The sequence below is a fragment of the Panthera uncia genome, chromosome D1, assembly GCF_023721935.1.
Source record: "Panthera uncia isolate 11264 chromosome D1, Puncia_PCG_1.0, whole genome shotgun sequence".
NCBI lineage: Eukaryota > Metazoa > Chordata > Mammalia > Carnivora > Felidae > Panthera > Panthera uncia.
In genome coordinates this window covers 110,164,519-110,189,210 of record NC_064808.1, presented here as the reverse complement: position 1 = coordinate 110,189,210, position 24,692 = coordinate 110,164,519, and the positions used below count along the sequence as shown (strand labels likewise).

The 24,692-nt window shown below is 48.2% G+C and overlaps 1 protein-coding gene across 1 annotated transcript in view; it reads left to right on the top strand.

Annotated features, from left to right (window-relative positions):
• YAP1 (Yes1 associated transcriptional regulator) overlaps positions 1-9,225 on the top strand; it is a 108,259-nt gene extending 99,034 nt beyond the window's left edge. Inside the window, exons 9-11 of the mRNA XM_049641317.1 lie at positions 1,979-2,109; positions 5,892-6,004; positions 8,071-9,225. Of these exons, the coding sequence (XP_049497274.1) occupies positions 1,979-2,109; positions 5,892-6,004; positions 8,071-8,309 (483 nt within the window). The 3' untranslated portion in view covers positions 8,310-9,225. The remainder of the gene's footprint in view (positions 1-1,978; positions 2,110-5,891; positions 6,005-8,070) is intronic.
• Positions 9,226-24,692: the final 15,467 nt, after the last annotated feature.

The following is a 24,692-nucleotide window of genomic DNA, read 5'->3' as shown; positions in this document are numbered from 1 at the left end:
AAGGGGTGTGTGTGTGTGTGTGTGTGTGAATCCTGCCATTGGTGACAGCACGGATGCACCTGCAAAGTGTTGTGCTAAGTGAGAGAAGTCAGTCAGAGAGACAAATACCGCATGGTCTCCTTACGAAGTGGAATCTAAAAACCAAAACAAAAGCCAAGTTTGTAGATAAAGGGAACACATTGGGGGTTGGGGGATGGGGACCAAAAGGTACAAACTTCCAGGTATAAAATAGGTCATGGTGACTACAGTTAATAAGTAACGGGATAATAATCGCATATTTAAAAGTTGCTAAAAGAATAAATATTAAACGTCCTCATCACAAGAAAAAAAAAAACATAGCTGTTTAGGGATGGTATCTACTCAGGTGATTGTGGGGGTCACTTCACAATGTGTACTAATGCTGAGTCTTTATGTTACACACTGGAGATTAATGTCGTGTGTTACTTACACCTGAGGGATTTTTTTAATGGGAAAAAAAAGGGGAAGCCACTCAACTGGAACAGGAGGAGAGGGGAGGTGGGTGGAAGTCACACAGGAAGCTGGTGGGCAGAGCACTTGTGGTCCCAGAAGGCAGGAGGGGTGTGTGTGAGATTTCTGAGGGAGGACTGTCCGTGCCTGCTCCGGGGTGATGCAGAGGGGTTTAGGGGTTGAAGTACAGTGGTGGTCACTTTTACCGCAATTCAGAGATCCAAGAGTTTGGTGACAGATGATTAGGTAGGCGTTGTGCACAGGTGTGACCCAGGGTGAGCCAGTGCACTGAAGTGACACAGTGATCACTGTCCCAAACGTGACTCGAGGTTTTAGAGGTAGGTTTGGTCTTAACCCACACAGTCTCAGCTGCACAAGTGGGTGACGGAGGTGGGTGTGGGTCATTGGAATCTGGAAGATTGAGGAGCAGTCCTGTTGAGCGAATCATTCACTTGGTAATTGATGTGTAAGTAACCAGACATAACAGCGTGTCTTATAACTACGTAGCACTGAAGTAGCGATGAGCATGAGTGGTAATTTAAGATATTTGCAACTACATTATGATATGAACATGTTTTCCATTGATGGAAAGTCAGAGGGTATAACAAATACTGCTGTTTAGTTGCCTGTATTTGTAACTGAAGAAAATGCTAAATTGCAGTTGAAAGTTGGTGAAAAATAAAGGTGGCATGTTCTTTTCTTCACCCAAGTTCACAGACCCTCTGCATTCTGTCATGATCTTCCGGTTAAGAAACCCCCGTTCGTAGGCTGTTGTATTCAGCAGGCGTAGCCCTGGTCCAGTGGGAGGTGGTGCAGGCTCAGACTGCAGAGGAGGGAGGAGGGTGCGCTCTGCGGGGGCGGCGTCCTTTGGAGTCAAAAGCCACATTTCAAGTCAAACCAGAAAGCCAAGAGAGAGGAAGCTGCACACCTGAGCTTTAGGAGAGCTTGAGAGGCAGGGCGGGGACCCAAGGGGAGTAGAGGAGAAAGGACAGAGCAGCAGAGAGAGGTGCGTGGCCTCGGCCGGGCTTGTCTGGGTGCGCGGGTGCAACCCCAAGTCCAGCAGAGAGACAATAGCGGCTGCTCAGAAACCCTCCGATGGCGTGTTTCTGACTTTATTCCTGGTGCAGAATCAGAGGACAGTTGGCGCGTAGAAGTAAACTTGAAGAATTCTTTTTCGGGAGACCAGAGTTGCCGTCGTGCCCGGTAGGGCGGGCTTGGGAGTGTCTGCCAGAGTAAGAAAAAATAACAAAATGAAGTTAGGTAGGAAAGTGTGTACATTTGGGGGATAATAAGACTAGATCAACTTTGAATTTATGCAACTTAATTTTTAGTCATTGGAAATGCATGTGAGAACTTGGTCTTTCTGACCAGGAAAACTGTTAGCTTTGAAGTAGACAGTTTAACACTTGAACTTTGTATGTACTTGGCCCCCTAGTGTGCGTTTTATTCCTTTCATTCGAACAGTACATCTGTTGTCAGTAGACTAATTCTGTTTGTTTTTTTTCTCTAGGAATTAGCTCTTCGTAGCCAGTTACCAACACTGGACCAGGAAGGTGGGACTCAGAACCCAGTGCCTTCGCCTGGGATGTCTCAGGAGCTGAGGACAATGACGACCACTAGCTCCGATCCCTTTCTTAACAGGTGGGTGAGGGCTGTTCCCGGCCACTGAGAAGGGGAGCAGCTTCAGGAGCGTCGGGGGGGGACGCCAAACAGCATTGCTGTAAATGGTGAGGACAGTGGAACTCCAGGTTCAGAGCCGGCTCCCGTGGGAGGACATGGCCCGTGGGGACCTGGGGACACATTCCCAGTCACGTGTTGGCTTCTGTCTGTTGACTGATGGTGACTTAACACCACAGAGTTGGCGGGCACGTGCGTGCCCTTCCACGAAAGCAGATGAACGTGGTCCTAAACGTACTCAGGCCTGCGTTTGAAGGATCCTGGGCAGGAGTTTCCCACATGAGTGTGGGCCCTGCGCTTTCGCTACAGGAAGTTCAAGGACATGAAACGTAAGGTTGGGCCTTTTGTAAAAACACACAGCTATCAAAGATACTGCTTCAAACTCACGCAGCCCACAGGTCCTTTTCAGTGAGTTCACCCAGATGGGTTTCCGGCAGAAATGTCGGTGCCGTGTATGAAAGCAGGTCACACTCAGTGCCAGGAAAACCGTTTACAACTAAGGCTTGACTACAGTTCGTTCTTCTGGGTTGCAAGGTATTTACGGAATTTCGGTTTTTAAAAATAAGGAACAAACGCTGTCTTGTCTGTGTATTTTTACTTTTGGTTGTGTGTGTGTGTGTGTGTGTGTGTGTGTGTGTGTGTGTGTGTGTGTGTGTGTGTTTAACCAGTTCGAAGCAATGCACTTTTTAAACCATTTAAAAAATGCTTTGGTTTAGGAAAGCTATTGTACCGTGCTTCCAGTTAGCACCAGCTAAGCTGAAAACTTCATGATCTTAGAAAAACAAAATTTCTCTCATGTGACCAAAATACTTAGTACCGTAGAAATCCCATGGTTTGCTTGGTGGTAAGATTGGCACTGGTGCCCTGCTTCCCAGGCTTGATTTCGAAGGCCATCGAGAATGTATTTCAAGTTTGTATTGGCTCCTTTGACACATCCAGTTTAAAGTTGGGCCAGAAGTTGAGTGTATTTACACAAGATTGCAGTTGTGAACTTAAACGAGGTTAATTTGGAAAGGTTGAAGCCAGAACTTTGTTTTTTCCCCACAAGGAAAATCCAGATCGGTAGAATCCAGGGCCCATTTGGAGACCTGTGTTGGCCCCGGGGTACAATTGGACCGTAGGGATGCAGGTGGACGGCATGTCCTTCTGGCAGCTGTTCGTGAAGATTCTCTTAGAACTTCACTGAAGGCTGGGCTGTAGTTTGAGACTTTCCTGGTAAAGGTCACGGGGTGTCCGATCATCCATGCTGCTGTTGTGGGGGCAGTCCTTTCTCCACTCGGTGAAGTACCCCAGCTTCTAAAGCCCGTCTCACTGTAGCATTTCTCTTACAGAAACTGGATGGCTTCCCTGTTGTCTAGTGTTCAATTCAAACGTATCTTAGCTCCAAACACTTGGGACCCCACCTCGCCACCATGCTGACTCTTGTTCCTCGTGTGGCATCCCGTGTCCCCTCTGCCCTGACACCCTCGGAGGTCAGGTTCGTGTCCTCTCCATAGACTTTTCCACACCCCTCTCTTCGCTCTAAAAACACTTTGCTCACTTAACGCCGGAGTGTGATTCGTCACCGTGTTTGTTCACTTCCCTCCTTGATGTCGTGAGCCTCTCAGAAAGCATCATTCGTAGGTTTTTGTTGTTCCCTCTCTGTCTTCGGGGCCTGGGCTCAGGCCCATCCCGTGGGAGCAGGTGCCCAGGGAGCATGTGTGAGGTGGTGGGCTGCAGGCCCCAGGAGTGCGGGCTCCTCGGGAAGAGTTGTGCATGGCCCCGTGAGTCAGCCCTTTGCCCCCGAGTGCCCTGTGCGTGGTGCGTGCGTGCGCTTTTGGTGGAAGGGAAACCGAGCATATCCTGAGGGAGGCCTGCTCCAAGGCAGCTGTATCTTACACAGACGGTCTCAGACGCTCATCTGTGCTTTCTTGTATCTTTGTGAGGCTTTCGCGTCTTGCCAGAATCTGGCAGAAGCGTCGGAGTAATCCAGCAGTTTCGGGGGGTGCAGGGTTGGGGGGAGGACAGAGCACCTGCATCAGGTAATAAGGGAGGAAATGTGGGGAGATTGGGTGTTCAACCCCGAGTGACTGTGAAAGCTGGTTTTTATAGCTTTAGGTGGGTTTTTTGGTGTACTTTTGTGTGAGCTAAAGAGCTGCCCAAGTGTCCAGGCGTTGAGAAAAGTTACGGTTCGCATCCCTGTCAGAGACCATCAGGAACCCCACTTTACCATAGATTTTTAAAAATTAGTAGTCCCAGATTTTACTGTCCATGCCAGCTGCTGGGAGTGCCACGAGCTCAGGACGATGTTCTGTTCACGCAGCCAGTGAGGAGATCTACCGTACTGTGTGCTCAAGCAGGCAGTGAGATCTCCTACTATGTGCTCACACAGGCACTGAGGATATTTAGGCTAGACTGTGTGCTCATGCGGGCAGTGAGGGGAGATCGTGTGTTCATGTGGGCAATGAAGACTGACTGTGTTTAACTTCATTAGCCTAAAGTTAAAATCTTGATTCATGTTTTTGTTTTTCCCCAGGGTGTGTGCCCTGTAGTTGTTTTCCAGCCCTTTAGCTGGAACGATAAGGGTTCCTGTCTTAAGCTGAGGTGTTTGGGGTTTTTTCCCCTACACAGAAGCAAGGAGATTTGGTTAAGGAAATTCTCACCTTGTCGGCGGTGACTCCGTGTGTTTTGGCCCAGTCCAAAAGGAGTTCTGGTTCTTTGTCTTGGGTTGGTGTTTCCTTCGCTTGAACTCTGCACGGGCTGGGGATCTGAGTGTAGTGCCAACCTGTCTCGCCAGTACCTGGAGTTGCATTTTGACTCGATGCCTGTGCTGTCCCACCTGGGAGATTGAGACCTTGAAATAAGCAGACTGTGTGCACCCACTCCACCCCCCCCCCCACCCCCCCAGACAGAGATGGTGTTGCAGAGAGCATACCTACACAGAGAATTTCTGTTATCTAGGAAAACTGTGGCTGTATGTTTTTTTCTTTTCTTTTCCTTAATGCTTATTTAATTTTGAGATAGAGAAAGAGAGCAGAGGAGGGGCAGAGAGAGAGGAAGAGAGAATCCCAAGCAGACTTGGCACTTTCGGCACAGAGCCTGACGCAGGACTCAAACCCACGAACCGTGGGATCATGGCCTGAACTGAAGTCGGATGTTCAACCGACTGAACCAACCAGGCACCCTCTTCTTTTCTTTTCTTTTCTTGCCACCTGACCCAGGACCTTCAGAGTGGTTTGGGTTCCTTAAAGCTGCCAGCTTCAGTCAGGGTTAACTTGTCTGGGGCACCTGGGTGGCTCAGTTAAGCATCCAACTGTTGCTTTAGGCTCAGGTCATGATGTCACCGTTCATGAGTTTGAGCCCCATGTCAGGCTGTGTGCTGATGGTAGTGCAGCCTGCTTGGGATTCTCTCTGTCCCTCCCCTACTTGTGCTCACACATGAAATTTCTCTCTCTCCCTCTCCCTCCCTCCCTCCCTCTCTCTCTCTCTCTCTCTCTCTCTCCCTCTCTCTCTCTCCCTCTCCCTCTCCCTCTCCCTCTCCCTCTCTCAAATAAATAAACAGACTTTGAAAGAAAAGGATGCACTGGTCTGCCTCCCTTCCCTCCAGGGCTGTGTAAGATCCCAAAGGAGGAGGGGCTCGTTTCTTACGCTGCAGGGATGGTTACTCATCATCTTGGAGAACCGTGTTGGTCCTCAGCAGGCGTTCCATGTTTACCTGGAAATCATTGGAAACCCTCGTGTTGCTCTGTAACTGTCCTGTTTTGTAGTGGCACCTACCACTCCCGCGATGAGAGTACAGACAGCGGACTGAGCATGAGCAGCTACAGCGTCCCTCGAACCCCCGACGACTTCTTGAACAGTGTTGATGAGATGGACACAGGTGGGTGTGCTTCATTCTTAGCGATCCGTCAGCAAGACACGGCAGGTCTGTCAAGCTGCTGTGAGCAAAGGCAGTTCAGTTCGGAAGAAAACCGGTTAAGGGGCACCTGCGGGGCTCAGTCAGGTAACATCTCACTTCAGCTCAGGCCGTGGTTTCGTGGTTCACGGGTTCAAGCCCCGAATCGGGCTGTGTGCCAGCAGCATGGAGTCTGCTGGGGATTCTCTCTCCCACTCTGTCTGTCCCTCCAGAGCTCGTGTTCTCTCTCTCAAAATAAGTAAATACCCTTAAAAAAGTAAAACCAGCTAAAATCCTGAAAACTTGATTCAGGTCAAGCCTGCTTTGTTTCTCCATGGCACTTTGTAATCTGTTTCCCAGTTTTCAAATATCCTGGACGACTTAGCTCTGATGACGACTGGTGATGTGACCTATCTTAGCACTTACATATTGAGTTTAGCTGGCAAGGCCTTTGAGGACCCTCTCTGATGACTCAGTGTATTTCTTTCCTTCTCTTGTCTTTTTTTTTCCTTTCCTCCCCTCCCTTCCTTTAAAAAACTTTTTTTTTTTAAACATTTATTCATTTTTGAGACACAGAGCATGAGCAAGGGAGGAGGGGCAGAGAGGGAGACACAGAATCGGAAGTGGGTCTCAAACCCACGAACTGTGAGATCATGAGCTGAGCTGAAGTCGGACGCTCAACTGACTGAGCCCCCTGGCGTCCTGATGGCTCGTGTTCTTAATCTTGGAGAGAGACTTCTGTCTGCGATCCGCTCGCCCTCTATCGAATGCGACTCGGTGTGCGCCTGCCCCTTCCCTGAGGGTTCTGCTCCAACTTAAGTGTTGGAAAAACCAGGGGGAAAGACGAGGCTGTGGGGCTCACCTGCTTACTGTCAGAATAGCTGCGGGGCATCTTGCAGGAGCCGAGAAGGGTAATCAGGGAACTGGCGAGCACCGATGGCCCTGGAGTTGGCAGCGAGCGCAGGGCATGCACTGGCCGAGAGACGGAGCGGCCCCCCGGCGGCTCCAGCAGCCGGTTCCCTTGCTGGCGGGTCGCTCATGCAGCTCACGGCTTCAGTGCTCCTGAGAGTGCGCCCTGCCACCTTCTTTGCTTCCCTCAGACTCTGGCCCCCCTTCCCGTGCCCACGCTTGAGACCCATCTCATGCCCAGCACGCTTCCCCTGCCCCTCCCCCTCCCCCTTTGCTCTTCTCCAAACCCCTGTGCCCTCCATGCTCTGTGCTGCTTTCCCGGGAGGTATGTGCCCGGGAGCTCTAAGGAATGCGAAAGTGGTCATGCTCCAAAAAAGGTTTCCTGGCCAGGTAAATCAGGGAACCCTTAGAGGGAAGGCAAGGGAGGGTTATTTATTCACGGGCTTCCGGGAGGCTTGTTTTGCCGTGAGGAACGGGAATCTCCAAGGCCGGAATAGAGTTTTCATCCAGTCCTTTTACACTAGTGCTCCCCAGGGTGTAACACCGAATCCCATACAACAGGAGGATCGCAGAGAGAAGACTCTCTCCAGGTTTAAGATTACAAGTCATTGGAGAGGGTCCTCAAGTGCCTTGCCAGCTAACTCAGTATTTTAAGTGCTGAAATAAGTCACCTTACCAGTTTTGGTCAAAGAGCGCTTAAGCTGTCCGCGCTGTTTTAAAACCGGGAAAACATCAATTTCAACCTGCCGTAAAGTGTGCCTAAATTCACTCCACATTTATCACTTTTACATTTATCTCACTTAGTGGTTCCTCTCTAGAAGAGCATCCAGTAGCGATGCACGTGTGTGATGTACATGTTCTTTCTCTTACTGGAGATAGTTTTTCAAGGGATTTCGGTTTTTCCCGTGACCCCCTTCAGTGCTCAGTACATAGTAACAAGCAGTCAAGCTGCGGCTTTAGTATCTGAACCCATGTTGAAGCAAAAGTAAACTTGGCATTATTTTGTCTTCGGTGAGTTGTTCAGCCTGAAATAAACTCTGGGCATCGGTTCGGGGCTGAGTCCGGCGTGTCTGAAGGCTCACGTCGCACAGCTCTGATGTCCGCTTTTTCAAACCCGACTCTCTCCTCTCCGTCCCAATTAGGCGACACTATCAACCAAAGCACCCTCCCCTCTCAGCAGAACCGCTTCCCAGACTACCTAGAAGCCATTCCTGGGACGAACGTGGACCTCGGGACGCTGGAGGGGGACGGGATGAACATAGAGGGGGAAGAGCTGATGCCTAGTCTGCAGGAAGCCCTGAGCTCAGACATCCTCAACGACATGGAGTCCGTGCTGGCCGCCACCAAGCTCGACAAAGAAAGCTTTCTCACATGGCTATAGAGCCCTCAGGTAGACCGAATTCCAAACCTGTGAAGGATCTGAGGAGATGTGCCCGAAATTTCCAGGCATAGCCGGTCGCAGTCTTGTGGCTGATACAGAGAACGATGAACAGACATCCAGCAAGATTCTCTCACCCACTGTCTCGCTCTTCCTTGTCCGTTGCTGCTGTTAATATATTGCTGACCTCTATCCTAGTTGGCCCTAAAGACTCGACACTTTTGTTGTTTCTTTTGCTACTATAACTACTGTTCGTTTTGGGGGCTGGGGGAAGTGAGCCTGTTTGGACGATGGACGCCTTTCCTTTTGCCCAGTTAGACACTCGCCCATCACCCTAACCGAATACTCAGACTTGGAACTTGGATGCTTCGTGTCACAGCATTTACTCTGTCGGGCAGTTGTTTCTTCAGCTGCGTGTGGTGTGGCCAGTGGAAAACCACAACTGGCTCGTCTGCCAGGCCAGGAATGTCGGGTCTGATGTTACGTACTTCGCGCAGATTTGATGAGCTAGCTGAAACCGAGGCTGAAGACTGTTTTACTTTCAGTGTTTTTTTTTCCCTCCTAGTGTTCTCGTTAGTCACATAGTGACCTTGATTTTATTTTAGGAGCTTATAAGGCATGAGAGAGTTTTTTCCATAGAAATATATGAATTATTGCCACATACTCTAGTGTAGGTTTGGGTGGGTTTATTGTGGGTTTGCTTCTTGTTTGTTTGTTTCCGTTTTGATTGGTTGGGTTGTGTTTTTGTTTTGTTTTGTTTTTGTTTTTGCCCCCACCCCCACCCCCCAACCTAGACAAATTACCATAGTAGCGAAGAATCTGTTTATAGTTGTATCTCGGGGCGGCTATTGTAGTGCCTTTGGTAAAAATCTACATTTCCTGATTTTTTTAACATCTTATTTAAATCATGATTATCTGCTCTCTCTATATATACCCACACACACACACTTATAATCTTTGTAATAGTGTGATAGCAGAATGTATCTTTTTTTTTAAGGTTTCCCTACTTTCCAATTTATTTTAAAATGGTAGTTTTGAATGTATGCATTTAGAATACATGACTAGTAGTTTATATTTCAGAGGTAGTTTAAACCTGGTTGGGGCAGTCTGCAGACATTTGGGTAGTTTAGTATTCTAGAAAGGGCTGTTTTTACGTAGAGTGTTGAGAGGAGCACAGTCTGCCCTCTGGCACACAGTATTGTCTGATGAATTTGAAAGAAGAAAACAAGATAGGGCTTTATTTTCCCCTTGATAATCCCTGGGACTAATTTTAAGCTTTGATGGGAAATCACTGAATAGGTTCATAATATACGTGACAGAGGTAAGCTTTACATAGTGGTTTTCCTTCCTTTAGCTTTGGAAATTTACCTTCGCCCTAGTTTTGGGAGTAAATTCTAGTACCTTAGTTCTCATTTGTAACAAACACATTAAAGACTACATGGAAATATTGCCCACAAGATAGTTCTTAAAAGACTTGCTCCTACTTTTGTATGCTGAGAACTGACCCTGGACAGTACATAGAATTCTGTCGAGGTTGTGAGTTAGCTGGTAAAGTGATCAGATTTAAGAAATGTATATCGGTAGTTGAGTTTAGCAAAGAAATAGAGATAATCCTGATTATACTTTTATTTTTACAGGAAGAGATATAACTAGAGTATGTGTCTACAGGAGTCATAATGGTTTCCAAAGAGTATTTTTTAAAGGAACAAAATGAGCATGAATCAACTCTTCAGTATAAGCTATGAAGGTAATAGTTGGTTGTGAATTATAGTGGCACCAGCTAGCGCCTCTGTGATTAAGGGTCTTTCGTTGTTTCTAGAATAAGCCCTTATTTTCAAGGGCTCATGACAGACATAGAAATCTATTTTCCTGGCTAAAACTGTTAATGGAAGATATGCTTGGGAAGATAGATTTTTTTTTTTTTTTTAATTACAAAATCAGAGTATTTTGACCCTTCAGTTTAGAGGAGAGCAGAAGTCAGGAGTGAGACATTTTAGATTAAGTACCTCCAGTGCTCAAACATGCAGTCGCTGTGCTGTACATAATGATCCTTAGGTTGATCATTTGCAATTACTGGTTCTAAGGGTTTTATTAAGAAAACAACAGAAAGAGTAAATCTTGACTTACCTGAGGGGAAATGGCCACTGTGCAGATTCACTGATTTTTTTTTTTTAAGAGCAATAATGAAATTGTACCTAGGATGCATAATTGAGTAAATGGACGATCCAGCATGTTGTTTTTTCTCTTGTGCTGAAGGTCAGAGCTACTCGGAAGGCACTCCCAGTTTGCCAGTAAGCTGCATCTGAAACAGCCACAGAGTAGGCTTAGGCCCGGGGGCGGGGGGCGGGGAGGGGGGGGGGCATGGCAGGGGTCTCGAGGACTCAGTGGGACCTTGGTAGAGGACTTGATGAATTTCTTTTTCTTCCATAAAGACTGGTCCTGCAACTCGCTGTCATTAAAGGTGGTTGTTCCTAAAGTTTCAGTCACTTCAGTACAGCCACAAAACAGGAATAGGAGTTCTTGTCGCCTCGACTTTAGCTCGCCTGGTTACACCTTGGTGCTGAGGCACCTGACGGCTGCCATATTTGACCTTGTTATACCCTCTGTACTGATGACCTGACAGAGACCTAGGAGTCCTTCCTCTGATCACAGCGTTGATGTGGCCTTTCTTGTTATATGTCCTCGTTCCTAACGTAAAAGTGTTTAAGTGCTTCCTGGTTGTATCGGGTAGCGTTGGGATAAGATTTTAACTGGGTATTCTTGAATTGCTTTCACAATAAACCAATTTTATAATCTTTAAATTTATCAGCTTTTTACATTCTGTGTTCTTTTCAGTTAGGGCTTCTTAGAGCTACTCACACTTGATGGAACGTGTTGATTTGGGGTTTCAGATTTTCCAAAGCACTATGTGTGGTCATAACTATTTTCTAATAAACGTAGTGTCTTTTTTAAAAAAAGAAAAAAAGCATTAAGGAAGTGACTTTATATACAAATAATATTGTTTCAAGTATTCATATTAAATAGGTGCATTTTATTGGGAGTTTGGCAGAAACATTGAAAAATAACAGTAATTGATTGTAATTCATAACCCACACCAGTGTTGACACTCACAGTGCAAAAGCGAGAAGCGGTGTCCAATGACAAGTGCGGAGTGTTCACATCTGAGAAGTGAGTACTCAGATGTATTTTATCTCCGGTAAGCATGTTTTTGTAAGGGTTGTGGGTGTGCCTATCTTAACAGTTGTCTTCTGTATCATGAAAAGTATTCTCCACAATTTAAATGTTTTATATTAGAGAATTCTTTAACGCACACTTGTGAAATGTACATATATAGTACCCATTACCTTTTTGTTATCTGTTTTAGATGTAAGAGCATGCTCAAATGTTAGGTACTTACATAAATTGTTACATTTTTTTTCTTATGTAATACTTTTTTGTTTATGTGGTTCAAATATATTCTTTCCTTAAACTCTTCTTTGGTGTTTTTAACAATTAATATATTTAAGACCTTTTGGCTTCTTACTGGTCTTCCAATAGAGCAAGTCCTAACGACAAGAAAATATAAAGTGATTATACTTGTGACCAGTAGACACGTTAAACTTAAGGCTGGTTTGGCTTTTGGACCTTTTGAAGCGTGGATGTCATTCTTTGGGTTTTTGTTTAATTTTTTTTAATGTTTCATTTATTTTTGAGAGCAAGAGAGACAGAGCATGAGCAGGGGAGGGGCAGAGAGAGAGGGAGACACAGAATCCAAAGCAGGCTCCAGGCTCCAAGCTGTCAGCACAGAGCCCGACACGGGGCTCGAACTCACAAACTGCGAGATCATGACCTGAGCCGAAGTCGGACGCTTAACTGACTGAGCCACCCAAGCGCCCCCGGACGTAATTCTTTGAATTTTATGTTGTGTGCTCTTCACGTGGACCACGGCCATTGTTGGTGGTGTTCAGAAGAAACTGAAAGGAGCTTTATGCAGTCTTTCAAAATAGCCTTTGGTTTTTCTTTCTCCACGGTATTTTCTCATGGTCTCCAAAATTTAAAACTTAGGTTAATGAAAATTATTAGTTACTGTTTTATAAATAATAACATTCACAAATTTAGGTGGTAGGTCCTGCACTTTGAATAAGAAGTAGATGTGATTGTCCTTGAAAATGATTTCTTTCTGTGCTTGTGTATGTAGTAATATCTTTCAGTTAAACTGTCACACATCAGTATTGTGGAGGGAAATCTGAAAACTTCATCTTCTGTTATGTGTAATTTCTTTACAGTGGAGGAATCCTAATTTTGTGGCCCTGGAACCTTAGCTTTCCCCTTATCTTGTCCAACGTGTCGTGGTTGTGCCTCTCGGTTCAGAATCGAGCCTCGTGTGTGTAGCGTGGCCTGGCCCCCCTGGGGCTGCTCTGAGAGGCCATGCACTTGCCGGACAGCTGGAAGCCCAGTGATAGGAGTGCTGCCCTCACACTGCATCCCGTGGGTCCTAATTGTACAATCTTTAAATAGTTGGTTTAGTGAGTGTGTGTGGCACAATACTCAGGAATATATTAATCTGGATGTGGGAAGAAGAGCCTCTAGGGAGAGCAAGGGTGTGCCTTCTAAGTGTTTGGGGAAGGGTTCGGTGTCTTAACTGAGAACCTGATGTGCAGTAATTTACTTTTTTTTTTTTTAAGATAGACCCAGAACTACAGTAAAATATGCCAGTAAGTGAATTGCTTAGCTGGTGAACAGAAAAATGGTTTTCCAGAGAAAGAAAGAACAGTAACTAGTAAGCCTACGTGATGACCGCGGGAGTGGTCAGTAGACCTGTGAGTCCTGTTCAGTGCCCGCGGCCGCTATCCTGTCAGCTGAGGTCCTCCCCGAGGGACCCCATGACGTCTCCTTACCTTCTGCGAGAACAGCCAGCCATCCCTGTCCTGGGAACCACAGGTTATGTTAGCTTTATATTCAGTTTTGTAAGTCTGGCTTGCCAGGTAAATTTGTGTGCTGTGGGGAACCGGCCGCGTGTCGTCTCGCTTTACTCTTTGGACACGGAGTTGCTCTGTGTCACTGATCACAAGAAACTTCGTAAAGGTTTGTCTTTTTCAATTAAAAATATAATTAATTAGAAATGAAATTGAAATTGAATTCCATGATACCACTTACTGCAGTTTTTCCGCATCACACATGGAGTATTTTTGGCCATATTATCTGGATACAAAAAACTATGTAAAATTGATAACTTCCTGAGCGTAAACACAGCCAACATAATACGGTCACTGTTGAAAACAGGTGCAGAATAGAGGCATGGGCAAAACTAGGTGGTATTTTTTTTTTCATTTTTTTTTTAACATTTATTTTTCTGTAGGAGAGAGAGAGCATGGGCAGGGGAAGAGCAGCGAAAGAGGGAGAGAGAGAGAGAGAGAGAGAGAGAGAGAGAGAGAGGGAGGGAGACAGACACAGAATCCCAAGCAGGCTCCAGGCTCCGAGCTGTCAGTACAGAGCCCAATGCCCTGTGAGACCATAACCTGAACGGAAGTCAGACGTTTAACCATCTGAGCCACCCAGGCGCCCGCCCCCAAAACAAGATGGTATTAAGAAGAGATTCTGAATTTTAAAATCTACCATATTTTAGCAGAAAACAAACTTCTGGACCAGGATACCTGACCTCCAAGCTGCTAGGAACCTGTTAGAAGTTTAGAAAACAACAACCAGAAAAAAGGGAAAAAATTGATTATCTGCCTGCTATTCAAAGCAGTATTTGGAGATACCTGAGCCAAGAGCCTACTTTGCAAAATCCCTAAACAGCTCATCTGGTGCTTAGAATGCCTTTTCGAAAAGGGGGAAACTATTAAAAACTAGCTACTCTAACTTTGTGATTAGTTAGTACTCCAAGTGGATGAGTGGACAGGTCTTGATTCTTAGTAGAAGGAACTTCTTTAAGAAAAAGAAGAAAATAGGATCTAAAGCAGGAGGATACCCTTAGTTAGCATGATATTGAAGCCTGCTGGCTTCTTAGGGTAGGATACACCTTTACCCGCGTACTTCTTCCTGTCTTGTCCCCATGTGTATTTTATGAGGAAACTAGTTCCTGTGACCTCCACAGAGTCTACGAGTTAAACGGCACCTTTTGGATGGAGTTTGCGTTGTGGGATATTAGAAGTCACGTCTGAGTCCCTTTTAAGGCCCTTGGTTCAGTTACAGAGCAAGTTCTTGGGTTGTAGGGATTTGCACAGGCTGAACAAGATGCTCCAGCTGACCGGAAGTTACCCAAAGCTGTGGATCAAGTGGCAGTATCTGAGGAAAGGTCATCTCAGGAACACCCCTGCAAGCTACCGAAGGCTGCCGCTCCAAGCCGACACCGTGACAAGTGGCTGCAGATCGTTTCTCCCCGAGGGAGCCTCGAAGCAAGTAGTATTTAAGCACCTCTCCCTGCCGATGGAGAGAAGCGTGTGTCCAACTGGGGTTCGGTGCCGGGGTCTCGGCTGTGAGTCAGCGGGATCTAAATGAGAGATTATCGCAACCCACGGCACTCAGATCACTAGGGTGACCATGAATCAAGACCTTAGGTTTTATGAAGGGTACAAAGAATCCTATTTGTTGAGGAGGTTGAAGTCCTGCTCTAAAAGCTCCCACATTTGCTCCAATGCTTTTCTCTGGGCGCCCTTATAAAATAGTAACAATGGGATTGTATGGGGTGGGGGGAACGCGGCCTTGAGACTCGGTTGTCTTCTATAATCCACACCAGGAACAACGATGTACCTCTTGCTACGTTCTAGGCCAGAGGAATTTCCGTGGGATTCTGCAAGGGGATCTGCAGAACGGCATGAGCCTGGCTGGTGCCTCACGGGGCACGTGTGTGTTAACCAGCTCAGAACTCCCCTGGGAGGACACGTGGTTCATCTGGAACAGGGTGGCAAGCCCTGACCAAGTCTGGAATATTGCTGAGGGAATTTTATAGTAACTTGAACTAAAAATTAACTACTGACCGAACCTCTCGGGCTTCCAAAGTCATTACAGCACAAATCTCAAGGCCTGAACGTTTACAAGAGTTTTCATTGTGTTCTGCTAAACGTGGCAAATTTCAAAAGCAAATTAATCAAGTTTATGCACTCCTGTCGTCATTTACTGCGGGAATAATCTGTGCAGTCTCCAACACTGGGCGTGAGGACCAAAACAAAACGTTAGGATGACTGGCACACTGATAACCCTTAAAAGCGAAGTTGTTTAACATAACCATGGTCTTTCTCAGTATACCCTTCAATAGAGGCATACTGGTCCGTTCAGAATCCTTCAAATCTGAGTAGGTCTGCCCTGTCATCAGTATACACACCAAGTCCCTTCCCCTCCCCAGTTCTACAGAAGTGTGCTGTTTTCAGTGACTATTTTAATCATAACTTACGGGAACATTTGCACCTGTTACCTTCGTTGGTCATACCAAATCCTTAAAGATGCAGGCGTTTTTGCCATGCTTAACTGAGTGGCTTGAACCTGGATCCAGACCCCACGGTGTCATTCTACAGGGGCTACCAGTGGAGCGGGAAGCCTGTAACGGAAATGTGTGTGCGCGAGGTCGTACTCCCTGGGGCTCACGACTGTCCTTACTTCTTGGTTCTGGGGTTCCCTGCTCCACTGCAGCTGTGACTTGCTCTCTGTGCAGACACAGTCCTAAAGGGACCGCGCAACACTGACCATGCTCCGTCCTGTAGGTCATTAAATCTGTCCCGTTTCTCTGAAGTCCTGTACGTCGGTTCAGCAAACACACCGTTGGGTAATACTCGAGTACCTTCCTCACGTTGCCGAAGAGACGAGAAGGTTAAGTGCCGACCAGCACGGTCCGCATGATGTGCCGTGAGAGCAGAGTCTTTGGGAAGTTGCCCTCCTCCCGAGACGAGCTCAGGCTCCGTGCCTGTAGGACCGAACCTGGCGTCGAGGGGCTGTGATGGAGCCGCCTGAAGCGCAGGTGTGGGCAGAGGACATAGCGCGGAGGGAGAACTAGGGACGTGTGGGGGTGGGGCTGTTTCAATTCGGGCTGCAGACAGTGGGTCATAGAACTTGAGTGATGTGTGCAGGGCATTAAATCTTAGGATGCTGGACGGGCCAGGACCGGGTACTGTGCGCTCACTCTGCCAGGCTCTTCCCACGTACTGGCCTAGTGAATCCTGGCAGCAGGCCAGTGACGGAAGGTCTGCCCTAGTTTGGCAGGTAAAACTGGCTTAGTGCTCGCTCACCCCAGTGCTGCTTCGGGCTGGCTGCTCCGGACCTGACTCTGACCTGACCTCTGCCACCCGCTGCTTCCGAGTCGGATCCCACAGTGAGAGAGAGGTGTGCACCCGAGGAGCAGCGGAGGCCTTGGAAGGTCCTCTGCACAGAAGGATACTGCTCCCAAAAGTTACTGGAAGTGCAGGCTCTCAAACCGAATCTGAAGCAAGTCATGATCGAACTCACCCAAAGAGCAACAGGAAGAGGCTGACACACAAGTGAAGTTATGGATTTCTGGACGCACCTCCCCAGATGTAAACCGTGGGTGGGGTGGAGTCGCTCCCACCGCGTCCTGGGTCTGTTCTCCTCACCTGGGAAATGGGGGACAGGAACGGGAGGGGACCTTGAAGGCTGTCTGCTTTGAGAGTTACCGTAGAAGAGAGTCTGTTCATCGGACGGACCCGAGCCGGTACCGTCTGAGCACGTTCTTAACTTGTGAAACTTACCTCAAGTGAAGAAAAACGAGGCCACCACAAGCCCGTGTCAGGGGAGGGTCCTTGGCAGCAAAGCCCGACTCCTGGGCTCATGGGGACGGTCCTGGCTCCTCCCTATGTCCAGACGGGCATATCATGCAGACCATTGTGAGCTGGGGCCAGGCAGGCCTAGTGTACAAGCGCACCTCGGTTTCACCCGGCTTTCGTGGACCCCGGTGGCGACAGGAAGCCGGCAGCTGGGCCGGGAGGAGAGAGTCGTGGCTCAGAAGCTCTCCAGCGGGTGCCCGCGGAGGAGCCACAAAGGGAGCAGGAACCCCAGTGCCCGGTGCTGGTGGCACCCTTCACACCTCACTCCTCCAGGGCGTGTGGGCAGGGTAGCGAAGGGCAGCCTCCCTCCCTGCAGCGTGGCGGCCACCTGCAGCCGTGGTCGCTCAACCCCTGAAGAGTCAGAGCTCAAGGGCCCTCATCTGGTCGGGGAGTGAGGGAGGCTGCACACGGGGACCCAGAGCACGGGTGCGGGCCAGGGGCCAGGGCAAGTGGACCGGCGTGTCCCCCACAACCTTGAGGCAGCGGTGAGCTGGAGTCAGCCCCCAGGACGGCGCAAACGGAGCACCGTGTGGGGAGCCCGAGGTGGATGCGGCCGGGCAAGTGACCGGAGGACGGGCAGGTGCAGAGAAAGCATTCGCCAAGTGCAGCTCGCTCTGTGTTAATCTTGGGTCGTCACGAGGCGCAAGTGACCTCACCACCTTAACCTAAGGCAGCTCTCTGGTGTGTCTGACCCCGTTCAACTCGAACTCGACACCCAGGAAACCCCACAGACGACAAGACCAGTCCGCAGTGCCCTTAGAATCCAGAGCAAAACCACCCAAAGAAACCAAAACCAACACAGAGCCCTCCAAGGTGCATGATGTGGATTCAAGCATTTGTCACTCCTCTATTTTAAACCCCATTAGCACATATCTGCATATGGTCAAGACCTGGTGCCACCAAGATTCTCATTTAAGGCAACGCACGTGACGAGGGAAGGTTGGCAATCCTGTTACTTCATCCCAAACAGAAATAGACCTCGTTTCTCCAGTTCACTCTCTGCGTCTTAAAGTGGAACAGAACCACCTGTGTGTCTGATGACACCGTGGGGGGCGGGGCCTGTTCCTGATGAGCTGCCGGGCCGAGAGACCCCCTGGTCAGGCCCAGTGAAACCCCAGAGAGCAGCCTGGGCCGGACCTGCTGGAGCGCTCTGTCCCCAGGACGGCACCCGGGAAAGAGACCTGTGGTCTGCCCTCCCCTCCGTACGGCAGAGTGTTTGTCCCTTGGGTTACAATGTAAATGACCACTGGTCTCCGTACCAGCTACTCAGCCCCATGGCTGCTGGGCCTTCGGGCCGTACCGACAACCCCCTCACCAACCCCTGGAGCCGAGAGGCTTCCTGGGGTCTTGAGAGGCACCCGGGCAGGGTTGCCAGGGGCGAGGCCCACGCAGTCGTGACTGGGGAGTCAGATCCACCAGGCCACAGAGTGAGACGAGAGGGGTTAAGACAGGGTGCGTCCAGCTTCCAAACTCAGAATAGAAGTCTCCAGAGAAGAATGGGGCCCAGGGAGGCAGGGACCCTTGCTCAGAGCCACACAGCTGATAGAGCAGTCGAGCCAGGAGTGGAACCTGAGACTTTTGGCTTCCCATGAATGTATCCTGTAACCACATAGGTAAAAATCAGAGTCAAAATTAATCTCAAAAACTCAAATTGTGTGTATATAGTACAGCAAAGGCTCACACCTTGGCAGACACCCAGCATGCAGCCTGATGGAGGAACAGCAGACCCGCATCCCCCTGGGACCTGTGCTCACGGAGGGGAGGGTCCGTGCAGCCGTCCAGCCTCGGAAACCTCTCGTTCTCTCTCCTCTGTCTTCAGCGCACGTAGCTTGATTCATGCAAATTCAGGCTGTGGGAAGATGCCCGTCGGAGGGCCTTGGCGGGTAACTGCTGCTGCCAGCCACGCAGCTGGGCACACCGGGCGCTGGTCTGAGAGTGTTAGGACTCGTCTAATACCAATGATGAACGAGCCCGCACTCTGCTTCCAACCAGTTCATTGTTTAGAGAAGTAGTTTCAAATACTGTCTGAATATTAGAGTCGCTGGAGTGGGAGGGCATGAGTGAGTGGGAGAGGGGCAGAGAAAGAAAGAATCCCAAGGAGGCTCCACGCTCCATGCAGAGACCACGTGGGGCTCCATTTCAACCCTTGGATCCTGACCTGAGCCAAGATCAAGAGTCAGACGTTTAACCAACAGAGCCACCCAGGCACCCCACTTTTGTAAGATTTTTTTTTTTTTTTAATGTTTGTGAGAGAGCGTGAGCAGGGCAGGGGCAGAGAGAGAGGGAGACACAGAATCTGAAGCAGGCTCCAGGCTCTGAGCTGTCAGCGCTGAACCTGATGCGGGGCTCAAACCCATGAACCGTGAGATCATGACCTGAGCAGAAGTTGGACAGTTAACCGACTGAGCCACCCACAGGTGCCTGTTTTTTAAAAATCTTCACTGTATGTATTTTTTTAAATTGAAGTGTAATTGACATACAATGTTATGTTAGCTTCAGATGTACAACATATTGATTCAACAATTCCATCCAATATCATATTATTGACTATTCCCTCTGCTGTGCTTTTTATCTCTGAGACTTATTTATTTTATAGCTGGAAGCTTGTACATTTTACTCCCCTTTATCTATTTTTTCCTTTTCTCCCCACCCACCTTTCTCCTGGCCATTACCAGTATGTTCTCTACGTAAGAATCTGGTTTTTGGTTCGTTTCTTTGTTTCTTTTATTTTTTGGATTCCACATGTGAGTGCAATCATACGATGTTTGTCTGACTTATTTCAGTTAGCATAATGCCCTCTAGCTCCATCCATGATGTTGTAAATGGCAAGATCTCATCCTTTTTGACGGCTGAGTAATATTCCATTGCACATATATACACATCATGTCTTCTTTATCTGTTCATCTGTCGGTAGACACTTCGGTTGGTTCCCTAGCTTGGTGACTATAAATAATGTTCCAATAAACGTAGAGGTGCATGTATCTTTTCAAATTTTGGGGCTTTGGGGGGTAAATACCCACTAGTAGGATTGTTGGATCATAGAGTAGTTCTACTTTTAATTTTTTGAGGAACCTCCATACTGTTTCCACAGTGGCTGCTCCAATTTACATTCCCGTCAACAGTACAAGAGGGCTCCTTTTTCTCCACATCCTCACCAACACTCGCTGTTTCCTGTCCTGTTGATTCTAGTGATTCTGACAAGTATCAGGTAATACCTCATTGAGGTTGTGATTTGTATTTCCGCGATAATGAGCATCTCTGTCTGCTGGTCATCTGGATGTCTTCTTTGAAAAAGTGTCTATTCAGGTCCTCTGCCCATTTTTTAATTGGATTATTCATTTTTTTGGCATTGACTTTTAGAAGTTCTTTATATATTTTGGAGATTAACCCCTTTTCAGTTATATCACTTGCAAATTATCTTCTCCCATTCTGTTGGGTTGCCTTTTTGTATTGTTGAAGGTATCCTTTGATGTGCACAGTCTTTTGTTTTGGTGCAGTCCCAACAATTCTTTAGCTTTTGTTTCCCTTACCTGAGGGCACATATCTAGAAAAATGTTGCGATGGCCAGTGCCAAAGAGATTACTGCCTGTGTTTTCCTATAGGAGTTTTATGGTTTCAGGTCTCCCGGTTAGGTCTTTAATCCTTTTGAGGTTTTTTTTTTATGTGCAAGAAAGTTTCATTGTTTTGCGTGTGGCTGTCCAAATTTCCCATCACCATTTGTTGAAGAGACTGCCTTTTTCCCAATGTGTATTCTTTCCTGCTTTGTGGAAGACTGATTGACCATATGGTCCTGGGTCTGTTTCTGGACTCTATCCTGTTCCACTGATCTCTGTGTCTGTGTTTGTGCCAGTACCGTACTGTCATGATCACTACAGCTTGGTAATATGGTTTGAAATCAGGGAGCATGATATCTCCCACTTCGTTCTTCCTTCTCAAGATGACTTCGGCGTTCGGGGTATTCTCTGATTCCATATAAAGCTTGTGATTATTTATTCCAGTCCTGTGAAAAATTTTGTTGGTATTTTGATGGGGATTGTGTTGAATCTGTAGATGGCTTCAGGTAGCATGGACATTTTTAGCAGTATTAGTTCTCCAATCCATGGGCCTGGTGTATCTCTGCATTTGCTTATATCGCCTCCAGTTTCCTTCCTCATGTCTTACGGTTTTCGGAGTACAGGTCTTTCACCTCCTTGATTAAGTTTGTTTCTGGGTATTTCATTCTTCTCGGTGCACCTCTTAATAGGATTATTTTCTTAACCTTGGTGAGCTTTGAAAAACCTTCATGTGTGGGTTCTCCCCACAGAGATTTTGCCTTAATTGGACAGGTATAGAGCCTGGGCATCAACTCTAATGTGCAGCCAGGGTTGAGAACCCCTGGGCTACGTGAGGAGGCAGACATGGAAAGTGGTAGGGGTGGCTCGGTGCGCCATGGTCTGGGTCATCCCCGTGGGCCAAGGAAAACCATAGTGGGGACACCTGACCCAGATACTGTGGGTCAGAAAGTGTCAGAGGAAGTAACCGTGAGAGAGGGCCACTTGAGAGGCCACACACTTGAGGCCTCTCCCTGAGCAAGTGTGTTCCAGGGGAGTCTCCCTTCCCATCGTGCTGCTTTGATTCACAGCTGCTGGTCGGTCCTGCCCGAGCCAGTTAGGGTCAGACTGGCTCTCCTGAGGGTAAGGGGCCAGGCACCAGGTATGAAGGTTTTCATACCCAACAGGAGGTGTCTGTTCTCTGCCTGGATCCGTGGTCAGCATCGAAGCCTGTGTCTCCAGGAGGGGCTGATCAGGAGAGGCTATCAGGAAGACGGGGTCTGGCTGGCCTGACGAGCCCCGCTTCTTGGCATAACTCTCCATCACCCAGCATAATTTTTAGGGTGAGCGTTGGGGTCTTGGACACAGAGCTCCTCATTAATATTGCAGCTGCACCACCAATCAAACAGACTTGACGTGCTGAATTAGGGATTGAGAAGTATCCCTTACCTTGCTTTTGGTGGCTAATCTCATTCTGGTTCCAAACAAGCAACTGGCAGAGAGTTCTTAGAATATAACCCAGCCGTGGAGATCGAGTCTATATAATACAGAGTGTATCCAAGGTATTAATCGGAGCTGCCGAAGGAAGTGGGTATAAAATATATATCTTTATTTTAAAATCCTTATTTGGCCTAGCTATATCAGTGAAAAAGTGTCGGACTTGTGATTTATAAATCTCTACGATCTGAACGTCTGAGTAGACACTATTCCTGCAGGAGAGAATCTATCTTCCTACAGGATGCATCTCCAGTCTGAAACCTTGTGCGTCACTTGCGTTAAGTAAGTACGGTCATTACACGTGATTTATAGCCTCTCAAGCCGTTTTTCAAATGTTACGTCTGGATTTCCAAGGATGATGAAGTCTGCGTGATACTGCAGTGGTGGCTACGTGACATGGCGCACTTGTCAAAACCCGCAGAACTGTGAATCACAGAGACTTGTCCATAATGTCTGCACGTTTGTAAAAGACCATTTACAAATTTAAGTTTACAAGTTTAAATTTACGAGTTTAAGGGGGTCCCGGGATGGAATCCAGAAGTCTTGAAACTACCTCTCTGAAGCGGGTGGGGGAAACGTTGCTGACCTAAGTAGCCTCAGAAGTGAATGGAAGTCTGTGCGCGGCCCTGCGGTCTACTCGATAATGTTGGTCCTTTCCGATGCTCCTGCTCCTGTGCCCTGGAACTGAGCGATTAACCAGATGGATGACCGTGACCAGGGCCGGGTTTCCTGCTGCTGGAGTACGGGCTCGTATACGCAAGACGAGGGTGTGTGTGGTACCGGGCTAGACCGGGGACATCGGCACGAACTCGGGTTTGGTTCAGTGTGGACACAGCTGATGGCACACTTGTGCAGACATGGGTCCGTACATGGGGCAGTGTGCACACGTGCTTCCTTGCCGTCAGCTGAGTCTGGAAGCAGCAGCAGCAGCACACAGTCCTGTCCCCACCCCCTTTCTTAGACAGTAGCGCATCGCGCACGCTGTTCTGTCCCTTGCTTTCTCACTGATCAGTGTAACCTACGTACTTCCTCTATCAGCACTGAAGGCCGCGAGTGTTTTCACAGCTGCACGATGTTGTGTTGTATGCACACCCCGTGGTTGGTGCAGCAGCCCCGATCGGTGGACGTGTGCTCTTCCCAGTCTCGGGCCGTTTCCCGGTGATGCTGCAGCAGACGCACTGGTCCGTGCAGGACCCTGTTCGTGTGCAGGTGCGTCTGTCGGACAGAGTCCTCAGGTGAGAACGCCGAATCACTGGGCATGTGCCCTTGTAGTGTGATCAGTACAGACACGTTTCAGAGCACGGAAGTTCCACTTTTATGCTCCTGCCAGTAATAGGTGAGAGTGTCGGTTTTGCACCCACCTTACCAACAGAGCCTCATGTCTTTCTTCCTCGTCTGGCATTTCGGCACCTCGTTCGGTAAGAAATGGTATCTCTGTGATCCTAATTTGCATGTCACTTGTTATGAATCAGGCTGAGGATCTTCCAGATATTTAAGACCCGTTTGTGTTTGTTTTACGCTGAATTGTCCTCTGGGTCGTTTTCCCATTCTGTTGAGTCAGTGGTTTCTTGCAGCTGGGTTTTTTTCCCCCCCATGAATACAAAGGAATTCTTTATGGAAAATTAGCCCTCTGTCTCTGACAAAAGTCACAGAAAATTTCCCCCATTTATCACTAGTCTTCTGACTTTGCATAAGATACTATGTTAACATGTGAATATCTGTTTTTACAGGTGTATTTATTAATCACTTAACCTTTACTTAGGAGAGAATATGCCAATGTGCTCTAGACCTGTAGACCCTTTGGAACATCACGTCAGCCCCTGGGCACATGTGGGATTTACCCACCCTTTGGGGACGGAGGCATCTCACTGAGGTGTCTGGGTCCTCCTCACCAGGTCCTACCAGCTGTGAATCTGTAACTCACCAGAAGAGTGATTCACAACACGCCTCTGTTCACCAGACCTAGAGATTTGGTGTTTTGTTTTGTTGTTTGTTGTTACGTGGATCAGGCAGGACCTGCCTGGGCTGCCGTATCATTTGGCCGCAGGGAACTCACTCAGTCCCTGGCTGCTCCTGTAGGTTGGACGGTTCTGACGATGAGCCCGACCCTGCTGCCTACTTCTGTCGTGACACTCGCTGTGCACCTGACACTTCTCGCCTCTGCCCTGGGATCGTCCTCCCTGTGGGAATCAGGGCGCTCACTTCAAGTGCGGTCATTCCGGAGAGCCACTCTGGCCCTACGCGAGGCTCCGGTCCTTCGCTTGCTGCTACTTCTCAGGGTTTTGTTGAATGGTGTCTTCCTGCCCTTCAAGGGACACAGCCGGGAGAAGAGTGAGCAGTTCACCAGCCCTCCCACCCCCACCCCCCTCCCCCCAGGTCTTTGACTCGTTTCCTTCCCGTTACACCAGGGAATCGCTAGCATATCAAGGGCAATGAGCCCGGGTCAGCTGGGCCGGACCCCATGGGCAGGTCTGTGTCTTTGCAGCCCCGGGGATGGCAGCTGAGACTTCGCTAAGACTTGACTTTACAATTGCTTCAGAACGTACACAGTTCATTCGGGGTACAGGCTGGTGCGCGTAGACAAACGCCTCAGCCTTCCCCCCCCC